This window comes from Astyanax mexicanus, chromosome 7 (genome assembly GCF_023375975.1).
Source record: "Astyanax mexicanus isolate ESR-SI-001 chromosome 7, AstMex3_surface, whole genome shotgun sequence".
NCBI classification, from domain to species: Eukaryota; Metazoa; Chordata; class Actinopteri; order Characiformes; family Acestrorhamphidae; genus Astyanax; species Astyanax mexicanus.
The window spans coordinates 46,485,143-46,501,596 of record NC_064414.1 but is presented as its reverse complement, the minus strand read 5'-3'; the positions used below and the strand labels follow the sequence as shown (position 1 = coordinate 46,501,596).

The 16,454-nt window shown below is 35.9% G+C and overlaps 1 protein-coding gene across 1 annotated transcript; it reads left to right on the top strand.

The window, feature by feature from the left end:
• Positions 1-246: 246 nt before the first annotated feature.
• Positions 247-16,039, top strand: lrpap1 (low density lipoprotein receptor-related protein associated protein 1). The gene is made up of 8 exons (XM_007241205.4): positions 247-504; positions 1,980-2,124; positions 3,155-3,285; positions 7,859-7,979; positions 9,528-9,683; positions 9,844-9,926; positions 13,270-13,446; positions 15,487-16,039. The coding sequence occupies exons 1-8, from the start codon at positions 343-345 to the stop codon at positions 15,553-15,555; spliced, it is 1,044 nt and encodes a 347-aa protein (XP_007241267.2). The 5' UTR covers positions 247-342; the 3' UTR covers positions 15,556-16,039.
• The last annotated feature ends 415 nt before the right edge of the window (positions 16,040-16,454 follow it).

Here is a 16,454-nt window from a genome sequence, read left to right as displayed (position 1 = left end):
AACAGAAAATAAAATAATAGTTATCATTTTTACAATTCGCTTTAGAATTCGGTTTATAATTCGGTTTCCGTTAACTGCAGCGCGTGGATTCGTTTCATTTGTCCAAAAATCTCAGCTGTCCGTTATCGAAGTAATAATGAGCTAAAAGGAGTGTGGGATTTGTAGTTTTAATTGCTTGCTCTCGTAATAGACGACAATGGAGCCAGGCGAGACTGTAAACTACACTTCCCAGCGTGCATCGCACGAGGCACATGATCGTTGTGTATCCTGGACGCCGCTGCAGCAGTAGTAGCAGTAGCTAACTGCAGTGTTTGAGTGTGTTTTCTGTGTTTTATTGTAAAGATGGAGCTGCGCTTCTTTATATTGAGTGTGTGTCTCAGCGCGGGAGTGCTGGCGGGGAAATACTCTAAAGAAATGAACGAGCAGAAGGTTTCTAAGGAGGGTAAAACCGCGGTGGAGTTCAGAATCGCTAAACTCAATCAGGTCTGGGAGAAAGCTAACCGGGTAAGAGTTAACGTTACAGCAGCACAGCCTCCACATTAACACAGTACTACTTCATCTAAATAAAATGTTATATCACTAAAAAGTTACTTTATTTCAGTAATTTAGTTCAGTAAATGTGAAACTCCTATATTATATAGATGTATTACACACAGAGTGATCTATTTTAAGCGTTCGTTGCTTTTATTGTTGATGATTATGGTTAACAGTCAATGAAAACCCAAAAATCAGTGTCTCAGAAAATTTGAATATTATATAAGACCAGCTGGAACTTTTGGCAGTGTGGGCAGGGTGCCAAGTCCTGCTGGAAAATGAAATCCGCATCTCCATAAAAAGTTGTCAGCAGAGGGAAGCATGAAGTGCTGTAAGATTTTGTGGGAAAACAAAACTGCACTGACTTTAGAATTGATGATAAAACACGGTGGATCAACACCAGCAGATGACATGTCTCTCCAAACCATCACTGATCATCAGTAAATTTTACATTTCATTTATAAATCAAGGGATCAGAGTCTGGAGGAAGAGTGGAGAGACACACAGTCCAAACTGCTCGAGGTCTAGTGTGACGTTTCCACCAATCAGTGATGGTTTGGAGAGAGGTGTCATCTGCTGGTGTTGATCCACTGTGTTTTATTATCAATTAGCTTGCTAATAATGTTTTCCCGCAAAATCTTACAGCATTTCATGCTTCCCTCTGCTGACAACTTTTATAGAGATGCGGATTTCATTTTCCAGCAGGACTTGGCACATTTTTTTCTTACAATTTTATTACTTGAAACATACATAATGAATACTTATTGTTTAAAACTTCAGTGGTGTCGTTTGAGTGTCGTTTGGTTGTCTTATTATTTAAGAGTAAAACATTTCTGCTTTTACACAACCATTTTTTCATTTTTTTTATTTTGTCATTACATTTCTCCAAATTCTTATAGTAAAATAATTTGAAATTTAAATTAAATTAATTATACTGTGGAAAGTATTTTTCAAAACATCTGTAATTTCATTTGATTTTCTTTTTTAATAAAGCTTTCAATTGGGATCAGTACATAACGTAATGTTTACAATATAATGGACTTTACTTGGGAACATATGTGTTTTATGTTTAATAAGAGAATAGTCTGCAGTTCCAAAAAGTTCCACTGTTCTTCAGATATACAGATTTGTCTTTCTGATGTATATTTGTTCATTTAACCTGGTTAAATTATGTTTATTGGCCTGTAAAAGCTGCAGGGGGTGTGTCCAGGACCAGGGTTGGTTTACAAACCTTACCAAGCTAATTAAGCTCTAAAACATCGGTCTTAAGAGCTAAAATAAAGCTTAGGTTTTATGTTTTTCCCACAATCACCCAGTAGTGCTCAAATGGAGACACAAATGTTTGTGTGTTTTAAATAGAAAAGACAAAAATGTTTTCATTTTTTCATCTTGTTGAAACTTTTTTGGCTGCACTTCAATGCTTTTATCTCCCGGTTTCCCTTCAGATGCAGCTTGCTCCGGTGAGACTGTCTGAGCTTCACAGTGATTTGAAGATCCAGGAGAAAGACGAGCTGCAGTGGAAGAAACTGAAAGCAGAGGGGCTGGACGAGGACGGGGAGAGAGAGGCCAAGCTCAGACGCAACTTTAACAGTAAGACACTGAGTTTAACCTTTCAGTGAAGATGTTCTGTAACGTCACATGACCAGTATTCGTTCAGTGAGCGGTTTGGGGTTAGCTTGGTTAACCTGGTTTATAATTGTCTTGCTGTGAGTTTAATAATAGCGGGGCATCTTTCACATGTTGACTGATTAATCAGTTACCTTTCAACAGCCCTGTCTCTTCAGATCTGAACACAGTGCACTCATTTAACAGATGAAGCAGAGTTAAAATCATTTATTCATCAAATTAATAAAGCATTCTTGTTCTTCAGTATATGATTTATGATAAAACCTTGTTCTCTCCCTTTTTGTTTTTATTCATTCTTTGGTTAAACCTTCAAAGTACCCATTCCAAAATGTATGTCTTATGCTCCCTGAACCATGCACTCTTTCACAAACTGAGCCTCACTCATTCACAAACTGAGCCTCACTCATTCACAAACTGAGCATCACTCATTCACAAACTGAGCATCACTCATTCCAGGGTTCATACGGTCATGAAAAACCTGGAGAAGTCATGGAATTAAAAAAAAAAAAGCACATTTCCAGGCCTGGACAACTTTTGGAAAAATAAAAATACCCTGAATGTTTTGGAAAAGTCATGGACATTTGCTCTACAATTTATTTTTATTTATTGATGGAGAAGCTATTTCAAGCTATCAAATACATCAGAACAGTTAGTTAAGTAATTTAGCTCTACACAATGAATCTTTCAGGATTTGAGAGACATTTTATTATTAAAGATTCTGTGTCAACATTGCTTAAAGAATTTTTTTTAATCAAATTAATTTTTAGACACATTATCAGTTTTGATTATAGTTTATTATTGTTGTCCATGTCTGCACTGGTGTTTAAAGATTGTGTGGTCATGAAAATTTGCCTTGAAGGCTTGGAAAGGTCATGGAAATGTATTGTTTAAAAAGTGTATGAACCCTGGCTTTCACAAACTGCACTCTCTTACAAACTGAGCATCAGTTTATGGTTTGTAATAAAGCCTCTTTTTTTCTCTCTCTCTCTTTTAGTCATTCTTGCTAAGTATGGGATGGACGGCAAAAAGGACAATCGTGCTTTGGACAGCAACAACCTGAAAGACCATGATGTCAGAGAGGGAGACATGTTTGATGACCCCAGACTCAACAAGCTGTGGAACAAAGTGAGTTCTGATAGCTTAAAGCTACTCAGCTAGCCAACAACATTTATAGATCAAATAGTCAAAAGTTTAAGGACACACCTTAAATTCAGTGGTTTATCAATATGTTAAAATGTTCTGCATTGTAGATTACTGTGCGTTGTAATGAAATCATCCAAACTATGAAGAAATAAAATTTACAAATAACGTGTGGAATTATTTAGTAAACAAAAAAAAGTTTTAAACACATTTTCTCAGTCAGCTTTATTAGGTAGAGTCACCGGGAATTCAGGCTTTTAGCTAACAGCTGTGCTGAACTCATCAAGAGTAAATTACTTGAATTTCTTGTCTCTTAATGTGTTTGAGAGCATCAGTTGCCTTGGTTGTCATGAGTCATGCTCTAATCCATATTATGGCAATAACCTACTCAATTATTTCAAGAAAACAATACTTGAAGAAAGGGTCAGGCAGTCCAAGTGTCCTTAAAATGTCACAAGCACCATTACAATGTTATGGTGTAACTGGCTCTTATTAGGACCCAGGAAAGCAAGAGTTATCTCTGTTGCACAGGAGTGAATCAGAAGGTGTGTCCAAACTTTTGACTGATACTCTAGCCAAATGTTACATGTTGTTTGGGTTCAGTTTCATTTTCGAGACAAGCTATACTTGTCTTCAACTTCAACTATACTTTTGGCTTCACTATAAAATGTCAAAGAACTAGTGGCTGTTCTCATATGACTGGAGGTAACTGCCCATTGCAGTAACAAAGATGGCTGCTGAAAGGGGGCTGTAAGATAAATCCTATTTGTATCGCCATTGTGATTTTAGTTTTACGATAAACCCATTATAAGAGCAGCAATAACACAGTGACTTATAGCATATAAGATATAGACTGTGCATCCATGACATAATGAAGCTGGAGCCAGAGTGAGGTAGAGGTCTGCAGTGAAAGCGCCCACAACAGTTTTTTGTGCATATCGTAAACTTCTACTGCAGAGTAGAGAGACTTTCCTATTAGAACAGTGTTATAAATGAGCTGCTGTTCTTCATAATGGTGCAATTTAAAAAATGGTCATATTCCTTGTCATTTGAGTTCTTGAGCTGTTTTAATAAGCTGTAATACATGAAAACTTACGGCATGTCGTTTGATATTTGGGTCAGAGGTTGCCAATCACTTGCCTTGCTGGTTTTAAGGACAAGACATTAGTTCAGTAGTTCATTGTTCTTTTGGACAGCCTTGTTACCTGTGGTGGTCATTACTCATGGCTCACACTTGGATTGTACTTTTTTAATGGCTTCTTGGCTGTTGCTAGGTTACAGGCGAGTAAGGCAGACTGTCCACGGCTTTAAAATGCACAGATCTAATTATGTGTGTACCTTTTGTTTTCTGGTGCTATTATTTATTTTAGTGTGTAGATTGTTTCCATAAATATACAGCGTCTCAAAGACAGTGGTATAGAATATTCCAGATGTTGGTGGGGCTGTGTTTCGGCAAGAACTTGCAAATATGATTTGCATAACAATACAGGGGTTGTGTATATATATATATATATATAGCAATAACTTGTGAAACTGTAAACATTGTGATATGTTGTTATTTGTTTAAATCAAAGTTAATGAAAGCTGTCATAATATAAAAACACATTTATAAAATCTATCTTTTTCCCCCATTTTCTCCCCAATTTACACAACCAATTACCCAACCCATTCATTAGGACTCCCCCTATTACTAGAGATGCCCCAACACCAGTAGGGTGAGTGAAGACTAGCACATGCCTCCTCCAATACATGTGAAGTCAGCCACCGCCTCTTTTCCAACTACTGCTGATGCAGCATTGCAGAGTAACATCACAGCGCACTCAGAGGAAAGCGCAGCGACTCGGTTCTGATACATCAGCTCACAGACGCCTTGTGCTGATCGACATCACCCTTAGAAGTGATGAGGGGAAAGAGTGCCATCTACCCACCTAGAGAAAGCAAGGCTAATTGTGCTCTTTCAGGGCTGTGGTAGCCGATGGCAAGCTACGTGAACAGGATTCGAACCGGCGATCTCCTGATCATAGTGGCAGTACTCGGAGCCCCAAAACCTTACTTTTAATGCAGTCAGAACTAGGGTTGAAACGATTAGTCGAGTTTTTTGACAACCTTGACAAAAACCTTAATACAAATAAAAAACAAATAAAAAAATTGTTGATGTGGAATTTAACATGTGTGATGGAGTGAGCGAGCAATCGAGTGAAAAAGGAAGATAGACATGCACATAGTGAGAATCAGAGGATTCTGATTGGCCTCTCCTCATACTTAGTTGGCCAGTGAGGTTTCAGTGTGGGTGGTACAAGGGCAGGGTGAGCGAGCGGGAGAGAGACTGGTAGCGAAAGATGAGCATACAGTGGCTGCGTTTACATGCAGCCCAATAATCCATTCATAATCTGACTAATAGCTCATTTAGAATAGAGCTCCTTTATGTAAACGCCTCAATCGGAATAGAGTAGTCTGATTAAGGCCATTCCAAACAAAATTTCTATCTGATCTAACAAGCTGGATAATCCTTAAATTAATCTGTGAAATCTGTGAATTAACCTGTGGTGTTTACTACAAATTAAATTGACTCCACAACACTGTCTTTGCTGGATGAGACAAAATAAAGACCGTTCTGCTCGCTGCACAGTTTAAATACTGACTTCTATATTATCTGTACTGCAGAAAGCATGATAAGGTAAGTTTAAACAGGGTTAACTACTTCAATAACATTAGTTAAAGTAGCTGGCTAAGTGTTCGGGAAATACTGTATTCTGTCTACATGCATAGGATCTGGAGCCTTACCAAATAGAAGCCATGACAAAAAATGATTTCTGAAATGTACCCTCAGCAAACTTGATGCGGTTTGAGCTGTAATTTGCGGTACAGTTAGGTACATCTTAAATTATAAATAAAATTTGATACTGTTTTTTTGAAAATTGATACAGTATTATAAATAATATAATGAGGCATTATTTTAGATATATTTTCTTACACCCCTAGCAGTTAGTGTAGTTTCGTGGGCATCACCTTCTTTCCCTATTAAACACTAGGGTTTGATTTCCCCTGTTGGGCAAGCTCACCACACACTGCTCTATTCTGTCCTAGGGAAATTATCGCAACACTACATTCTCATCTCTTTTTGCATGATTTATGTTCCTCCGGAAAAGAGCATCAACTGGGGATATATCAAATATATGGCAACCAAATAAGTTACACCAAACAATTTTTATTTTGAGTCATATTACAGTGTTTCCTTAGGGATTTCTTTCATCAGCACTGTATTTCAAGGCACAAAACAGAGCTCACTTCAAATAATAAGCTTTACTTTTTAATATTAATAAGAAGTAATTTATTGCAGCAGGAGCTACCAAACCCATAAGCAGTAAACAATGTTAGCTTCCAAGTTTTGAGAGTAGAAATCCCCCCTCTGGTATAAGCAGCTTTTGTAGTGTTGTTATATTACCTGCTGTGCTGAACGGGGTATTGGGAGAATGGAGCTGCAGATAAGAGGGTCTGCAGTCTGTAAGTTAGGGGCTTTTTATTGCTTATGCCTCTCTCTTTCTGGAAATGCTCTCGCACGCTGTGTCTGTGGTGCTGGAAACTCTTCTGAAAAGCACTGGAAAGCTGCATTCATATATCAGATTCAGATGCTTACATTCGCCCAATATTTCAGAGACAACTGAGGGTTATTTTTAACTGCATAAAAAAAGGAATGTTTAAATGACGCTGGGTGAACACATCTGCATGTGGTTTGTTATTCTGTATTTATGGTCCTCTACACAGTAGTGGTTACTAATGCACAGAATATTTGGCAACTGACTTCAGGTGAAAAGACTAACTTATTCTAAGTTGTATTGCAGTTTTTTCTGTACATTTGAATTTTTTACCTTTTATTACCTTCACAATCTGTTTTGTCTGCACTAATTGTTTTTTAGCTGAAAGATAGGAGCTGTGCAGGACTTGGATAATAACATTAGCAGTTAGAATAGTAACATTAGGTAACTTAACCTTTGCATTTAGTTTGTTAATCAAAAGAGTGACTGTTTGTCTCTGAGTAAGTTTTACTTAAATGTGACTTTAGCAGAACTGCTGTGGTAAATTTATAATTAGAATAGCACTGCTGATGAATGAATGGTAAGTGTTTTGTGCTTTTATAGGTATGTCTGCTGGGATATTAAATTGTGAATTAGAATTTTTAATAAGATTGTAGTTTTGTACATTTGCTGTATATTTTATTCAGTGGGGCAAAAAGTGACTTAAAATAAATAAAAAAAACCTCTGAACAACATGCCTAGTATTTGGTATTCAGCTTTTGAGTAAAGGTTAGTCACTTTATCTTTATTTTTTTAGAATGTTTATTTTTGTGCATTCATATAAATGATACATTTTTACCATCTTGTTAGTTCAGGTATTTCTTAAAGTACTGAATGTGTGCAGCAGTGCGGAATTCCCACAGCAGTGGATCCCCCAGTTTGACTGTTGGAAATAATACTGACTCACTCAGTTCTCTTCTTTCTTTCACTCTTTTATCTTCTGCAACTCACGTAAAACTGCCCGTAAAACTATTCTTTTCTAGGCCAAGATTTCTGGAAAGTTCTCAGAGGAGGAGCTGCAGAGCCTGCGCAGAGAATTCCAGCACCACAAGGACAAGATCCACGAGTACAACATAGTCATGGATACAGTCAGCAGGACTGAAGGTGAGCTCAGTGGAGCTGCATTACTACAGGCTTAACCCTTTAAAACCAGGTGTATAAAATGCATGGTCTAAAGCTCTGGACCATTTAAAAATTATGCGTCTTTTTTTTATTTTACCAAATTGAAAACCTCTGGAATATAATCAAGAGGAAGATGGATGATCACAAGCCATCAAACCAAAGTGAGCTGCTTGACTTTTTTGCACCAGGAGTGACAAAGCTATTCAAAAGCAGTGTGTAAGACTGGTGGTTATTCCAGGGTTATTCCACCAAATATTGATTTCTGAACTCTTAACTTTGTGAATATTAACTTATTTCCTTTGCATGATTTGAGGTCTGAAAGCTCTGCATCTTTTTTTATTTCAGCCATTTCTCATTTTCTGCAAAAAAGGCTCTTAATGACTATATTTTTATTTGGAATTTGAGAGAAAGTTTGTTTGTAGTTTATAGAATGAACAACAATGTTCATTTTACTCAAATATATACCTATAAATAGCAAAATTAGAGAAACTGATTCAGAACCTGAAGTGGTCTCTTATTTTTTTCCAGAGCTGTATATTTGGATTTAATTGAAGTTAAAGGATATAGACAAATATAATGTGCCTAAAATAATACACAAATAATAATAATACACAAAAAACTTATTTAACATTTAATATGGTAGTGAAACAAGTAAAAAGATCCCTTGGCATCAACAGCAGCTCTCTGCATCTTAACTTGATACTTCTACATCCCCTATGGAAAAGAATGTGTGGAAGTTTAATTCCATTCCATTTACTTTCTGTTACACACTGGTTACATTCCTTTTTTAGATATTTCTTACTCAGATTTATCTTCAGGTAGAATTAACAGAGCAAATCCAGATACAGTATAATACGGGTATGGCTGAGTGGAATTAAAGATGTAAAGGGAGAAGACAATGATGTTATCAGTGAAAAGGGAGAAGGGGGGGGGCGGTGTTAGGAAATACAAGGACATTGTACAAGAGACCTACAGAAAGCACAATTTATTGTAGACAGAATCTTTCAGGTGGGGTTGATGTGGGTGAATAGAAATTAAAAGGGATAATGAAACACTTGTCTGTTCACTGTAAATCTCTAAATATACAATAAAAATAATTCATTACAAAAAAAAACAAATGCAAATTAAGTAAAATACTTCTGTCAATTATTTAAAGTTGTTTTGTACAAATAATGGTTAAATAAGGTTTATCTTCTCAATCTATTTAATTAAACCAAACAAAAACATTTTTCTCAGCCTTGAATAACTTAAATAGCTTAAACTGTATTTTTCTGACTTGCTTTTCAGTTAAAAAAATCAATTACAAGACAACAATTTTTTATTTTTAGGACAATGAACATTTTTAACATCCCAGCAAACAAACCAACAAAGAACAGCATTGTTTGCTATGAATTATTCAGTCTTTTCCTTTATTTGGTTTGCTTTTGGTTGCCAAATATTTGGTGCAGCTTTACATAAAAAAGGCACACAATTTGAAATTAGTGTCTTACATTAGTAAGTAGCTTTACCTTGTGTCCTGTCTGATTTTAGAAATCCATAAGAACGTGATCTCCACTGTGGAGGGCGAGGGGAAGCAGTCTGCACTGCATGAGAAACACTCTGATCTGAAGCAGAGGATGAGGGATCTGAACCAGGGCTTCGAGCGTCTCCGCAGAATCTCTCATGAAGGCTTCAGCACTGACAATGGTGAGCTTTTTTTTAAATGCGCTTCATGTTTAAATGCTAGATGCTAATGATGATACATCCTCCTGTACTACTGTAGAGATGAACAAACTGCATGAAATTTTAGAGAAAAAAAAAACAACTCCCTTCTATTTATTTATTTTTCTTTATCCCTTTCCTGTAGAGTTTAAGGAGCCCAGGGTCATAGAGCTGTGGGAGATGGCAAGAAGATCCAACCTCAGTGAGGATGAGCTTGATTCTCTTAAAGTGAGTGGTTTCTGATCACACAGACATGCATGTACATAAAATTATCTCTTATTTCCACAGCCTGAATTAGTTTGACAAGACCCCAAAATATATTAATGCTTCCCGTGTCACAATACAGCTCTGGGGAAAAATTGAGACCACTTGAAAATGATCTGTTTCTCTAATTTTACTGTTAATAGGTATTTAAGTACATAATATATATTTTTTATTCTACTAACAACTAACATTTTTTACAAATGAACTGCTTGGATTTTTGCACCACAAGTGGCATAAAGTCACCTAAAAGCAGTGTGTAAGACTGGTGGAGGACAAAATGCCAAGACAGAAAACTTTGATTTAAAAATCAGGGTTATTCCACCAAATATTGATTTCTGAACTCTTCCCGAGTTAAATCATTTTATTTTTGTTACATCTTAATGAGTATGAACTTTGTTTTCTTTGGATTATTTGAGAGCTGAAAGCTTATTTTTTTATTAGACACTTTTCTACAAATAAATGCTCTAAATGTGTTTCTTAATTGGAGGGTCGGGACCAAAAGTGGGTCTCGGACACGTTCTGGACGGGTCGTGGACAGCTTGTGAAAAATGATGCATAAAAAAAATGTAAAAATAATGCTCATTCCATTTCATACTCGTCTTTTATATTGGGGGAAAAAGAGTTTCTGGTAACACTTCCTATGAAGCCTGTATTCATAATGCATTATGAGTGTATTTATAATGCGTTATATGACATACATAATGCCTTATAATGACTGTAATAAGCTTGTATAATAACTCATAAGCGCTTACAATGACATTCATAACACATTATAAGCTACAAGTATAAGGATTTATAAAGCCAGGGTTTATAATGCCTTATAATGTCTGTTCATAAGAACGTTGAACATACTAATGTTGTAATGCACTATAACACATATATGGTATATTCTAGTATCACAAGTTATAATACATTATAATGTGCATCTTTAATTTTTAAATTAAAGTACATAACACATTATAAAGCATTATATACAGTCATTACAGGCTTTAAGTGAAGTGAGTTTTTTATATGCCTTTTACATGTAAATTTTACTATGCCTTAATGTAATGCCTCATAGAGCATTATAAGTGCTCTTTACTGGCTTTAAGTGAAGTGAGAAACGCACATAGATTCACAGAATGGATTCACAAACAAGACATACAACTCATTCAAAAACAAACGATTCAAAAACATAATTTATTGTAGTTAAGCAATTGCACATATTGTACACAGAACAATTGTGTTTCTATTTCTCTCAATACATTTCAGTACAGTCAATGTGTGAGAATGCAAGTATCAGTACAGTTAAATTGCAGGAGAACTGTTCACAGCTTTTTCGAGAACTTTCTGATGTCATGCAGAAGTCGTCCAAGGATCCCGTACCTGTGCTTTCTACCAAGCCAGTGGGAGCACTGTACTGATACTTGCATTCTCACACATTGACTGTACTGAAATGTATTGAGAGAAATAGAAACACAATTGTTCTGTGTACAACTATGTACAGTGTGATTTGATCTTGATAAATACATGAGGAAATCCTTGCTTAATATTTTACAAAATACGTTGCAATTGCTTAACTACAATAAATTATGTTTTTGAATCGTTTGTTTTTGAATGAGTTGTATGTCTTGTTTGTGAATCCATTCTGTGAATCTATGTGCGTTTCTCACTTCACTTAAAGCCAGTAAAGAGCACTTATAATGCTTTGAAAGTTTTTTTTTTTAATTCAAGCGAATATTCTTTAAGTATAACAGCATTACCAAAACAGACTTCACTTAAAGCCAGTAAAGAGCACTTATAATGCTCTATGAGGCATTACATTAAGGCATAGTAAAATTTACATGTAAAAGGCATATAAAAAACTCACTTCACTTAAAGCCTGTAATGACTGTATATAATGCTTTATAATGTGTTATGTACTTTAATTTAAAAATTAAAGATGCACATTATAATGCATTATAACTTGTAATACTAGAATATACCATATATGTGTTATAGTGCATTACAACATTAGTATGTTCAACGTTCTTATGAACAGACATTATAAGGCATTATAAACCCTGGCTTTATAAATCCTTATACTTGTAGCTTATAATGTGTTATGAATGTCATTGTAAGCGCTTATGAGTTATTATACAAGCTTATTACAGTCATTATAAGGCATTATGTATGTCATATAACGCATTATAAATACACTCATAATGCATTATGAATACAGGCTTCATAGGAAGTGTTACCGAGTTTCTCACTAATGTACTCTGAATGCAAAGAAGTGAAATATATAATTTTGTGGCCTTATTTATTTTGTGCAGTTTTGATAAATTTTATTGTTGTAACTTTTATACATGTAGTCATCTGTTCCTCCTCAGTTTCTTAAGAAATTGCTCTTAAATTCACTTTGCATGCATATGTGTGTTTATTTTTAAAAAGGTAATTTAAAAAAAAAAAAATTAGTTTGGTTCGTATTTTATAAAAGTGGGTTAATGACCATAAGAAAATTACCATAAAAAATGTGGGTCCTGCGCTGAGACCAGTTGAGAACTTCTGCTCTAAATGACTACTTTTTATTTGAAATTTGGGAGAAATGTTGTTAGTACATAATATAATAGAATAACTGTTTATTTTACACAATCATGTACCTAAAACGTATAAAATGAGGGAAACTGATCATTTTGAAGTGGTATGGAGCTGTATGTTGCAATATATTGAATTGTTGTATTGCTGTATCGTGATCCGTAGGATATAGCCAGGTTTTTGCCAATAACACAAGCCTAGATTATATAAATTGAGCTTGACATTACAGGCAGGAGCCCCCATAGATCAGTGAAGAGTTCTTTAGCTTTAATGGGACATGGTACTAGTTCCTGTCCCATGACTTTTGCCATTGTAGAGCAACAGGGTCTGTTGTATGCAGTTTGTCAAAACCAAAGCCTTTTAAAGACATTTGATTGGTCAATGGTAATACTGTTTCAGGAGCTTTTCAGAAGGTGCAGAGGATTGTAAGCAATTTGGCCAGATCTTCAGCTTTTCTGTATCACAAGTTGAATAATTTATAACACAAAAAATAGGCCACAATTATGCCACAATGTAGGAGTTATTCCAGTTGGGAAAGTGTTTGTAATGCCTGTGCTGACTGTTTGTTTTTGCTATGCTTGAGAAACATCATTAGCTAATGATCCAGTCCATCTGGAGCCGAGTCTGGTGTTTTAGAGCAGAAAAACACAATATTGTGCAATAAAGTGGCTCCAGGACTAGAGTTGGAAATGGCTGTGTGACCATGTGTTCAGTAGCTGAGATTTGAGAGAGGTGTTTTTGGATGTTTTAGGAAGAGCTGAGGCACTTTGAGACGAAGGTGGAGAAGCACCAGCATTATCAGGAGCAGCTGGAGTACTCGCACCAGAAGCTGCAGCATGTGGAGTCTCTCGGAGACCAGGAGCACATCATGAGACACAAGGAGAAATACAACAACCTTGCAGAGAAAGCCAGAGAGATGGGATACAAGGTAAGGCTGTGTGTTTGATTAAAGTGCAATAGCTGTGACTAATTATATTAATACTAATTAGCCTCCAAATTGGGGAGAAAGTAGGATAAAAACCTGAAACAAATTTGTTTAAAAGGAAAAAAAAAAAGATTTGGAGAAATGTTGTCACTGTCCAATGAAAAACAAGTATATCCATTTTTTTTTTATTATTTGTAGTTTACTATATAATTTGAACACTGACTGTCCCTCACACTGTCAAAATTTCTTGATGAATAGACTAATAGAAATTCTCAAAAAGTACCTAAAATAAACTCTCTACATTGACTTCCCTTGTAAATTTACATGGTTTAATCTCTCTCCTGCTGTTTTGGAGATGTGACAATATAAATGTATGTTGGGGATTTACTAAAATGAACAGAATAGACATTTGGTTTTAACACAGGTTTATTCATTGTGCCACTGTGAATTGATTAAATAGCCTCAATTTATTTTGTTTTGACTTGCTTTTAAAAAGAAAAACTGCAAAATTACATTTTAAAAAGATTTATTGACCAGCGAACATTTTATTATTCCAGCAGACAAACAAACAAAGCACAACATGACTTAAAAATAAATTAGACATTGTTCGTATGATTATTCAGTCTTTTTTTCACTTGATCTGCTAAACACCAAATATGCTTTTTTGCCAAATAATTTAGTGCATCCCTAATGTATGTTCACAATGGTCTTCTGGTTTCCACCACAACAGCTCACTTTACAGGACCTACAAAAAGGTGCATGCACAGCTTGTCTAGTACCCGTAGAGAAGTACTGCCAATAGAATAGGACTGTCTGGAGCAGATAAATGTGAAACTATGGGCACCATATCTAATGCAGGGTGTGGGTAGAGGGGTAAAAGACTGGGGTTGAGTACTGAACTGTGGAAGAACTGTGTTCTCTGGAATGATAGAGATCCTTGCTGTACATTTTTAAAGGTGCTTGCACACTGCAGGTGGGTTGTTGCTCTGCTGGTCGCTGGCAAGTTGTGGTTGCATTGTGCTGATGATAATATGCAGGGTCTTCTTAAAGACGTCACTTCTGCAAGGAGCATTTTGGTAGTTTTGAGTCACTACAGCCTCTGTAGATCTGTATCTGTCTCTTAACATCAGAATAAAGTGTCACCACGGTGGAGTTTCCATGTTCTCCCCGTGTCTGCGTGGGTTTCCTACGGGGACCCTGTTTTCCTCCCACAGCCCAAAAACATGGAGATCAGGTAAATTGGATACTCTAAATTGATCTGGTGTGTGTAAATGTGTGCATGACTGTGCCCAGATAAGGATTGGCACTCTGTCCTGGGTAATTGCTGTAGTGCCCGATGCAGCCCTCTAGGTGGACGGGCGTTTCCGGTTGAGAGTATGCTGTGCGCTATTGGCTGCTGCTTCTCACTGGTGCGTGGATGTGTTGATGTGTAATGTGCGGAAAACGTGTTAATTGTAAAGCCTTGGGTTTCTAGAAAGGCGCTATATAAGTTAAATTTATTCATTAATTCATAAAGCTCTGATTCTAGGCGATCTTCCTACTATTATCTCTATATAAGTGTAGGAAAGTGTTGTACAGCACATTTTTTTTGTTGGTTGGACTACAGTTTTTTTTTTTTTTCACTTGGAGTCAGCTTACAGCAGCGGGCTACCGCATGCAGTGTGCAAGCACCTTAAGGGAGTTGGGGACCTCACCTATTATAATGTTGCTAAATGTAATCAGATCCTCACAGCAGTGCGATTCAGAATCTAGTAGTAAGCCTTTTCTGGACAGTAGTCCAATATTTGTGGCTCCATGTTCTTTTAAAGCATTTGTAATCACTTTTCTACCCCCCAAAAAAACTAACTTTGCAGCCCTTCTTTCCACTGCCAACATAACTCTCTCCCATACACATTTCCCCTGCTAACTTCATAATAAAAGTCTCCCTTAGGAATTAGTGCACATAGTATTTTTTACAGCTATACATAGCACAACCTAAATAAGGGACTATGAATAAAACAAAGCATATAATAGGACTTAACAACTTCCTCTTTTTCTCTCCAGATGAAGAAGCATCTGCAGGATATAACCAATAAACTCTCTCAGAACGGACTGCCACACAATGAACTCTGAGCATTATCTCGTCCTCTCTGCGTGGTAAAAGACCAACCTCATTACCATGTGTCACATTCCTCTACTCCCTCCCTCCATCACTCACTGATCAACATGTAGGGTGAGCTGTTGATTTATAAAGCGTTTTTATTAAATGAAGTTACACACATGGCGACACTGCTAAGCACTGAATTGGCGTTTTATATGATTAATACTAGATCAATTTCACTGGAAGTGGATTGTTTTTTGGTACGAATGCATTTGTATGTTACCTGTGTTACATTTTACACCCAAGCATTACCCTCTTATAGCTGATGTGGCTTGACTGCTAATGTAGTTATCAGAGGCTTTACTGGATTGGCTGCATTTTCAACCTGAACACTGTTTGTTTTAGTAAAAAGCAGCTTGTTGTTATTGAAATGTTTAACATTTGATTTTTGATATCCAACATACTGTCTTATTGTGATGTCTAAATAAAAAATAAACTTTTCCATAAAAGACAGAATTATCTAACAAATTAATTATACTAAACACAAATACATACATAAAAACAATGCATATATTTCCCATTATGTGAAGTTCTGAAGTTGTAAATATACAACTTGTGGAGTTGGTCATTTGAAAGCATGTTGATTATTTACAGTCTTAGCATTAAAATAGATTATTATTTTATACTCAGCATATTTCTCAATATATTCACAGTTAAAATACATACTTGGTGCAAATAAAAACCTAAACTAACTAATGTATATGCCAAAAATAGACTATTTAATATTTTATATATAAAGCTCTGGGAAAAAAAAAAAAGACCACTTAAAGTATTCGTTTTTGATTTTACCACGTTGAAATCCTCTGTAATATAATCAAGAGGAAGATGGATGATCACAAGCCATCAAACCAAACTGAACTGCTTCAATGTT

Excerpts from the sequence above, each read along its gene's own strand:
- lrpap1 (XM_007241205.4), top strand. The coding sequence starts at position 343 with ATGGAGCTGCGCTTCTTTATATTGAGTGTGTGTCTCAGCGCGGGAGTG. Across the intron at positions 2,125-3,154 it reads GCTCAGACGCAACTTTAACA|TCATTCTTGCTAAGTATGGG; the intron begins GTAAGACACTGA and ends TCTCTCTTTTAG. Across the intron at positions 9,684-9,843 it reads AGGCTTCAGCACTGACAATG|AGTTTAAGGAGCCCAGGGTC; the intron begins GTGAGCTTTTTT and ends CCTTTCCTGTAG.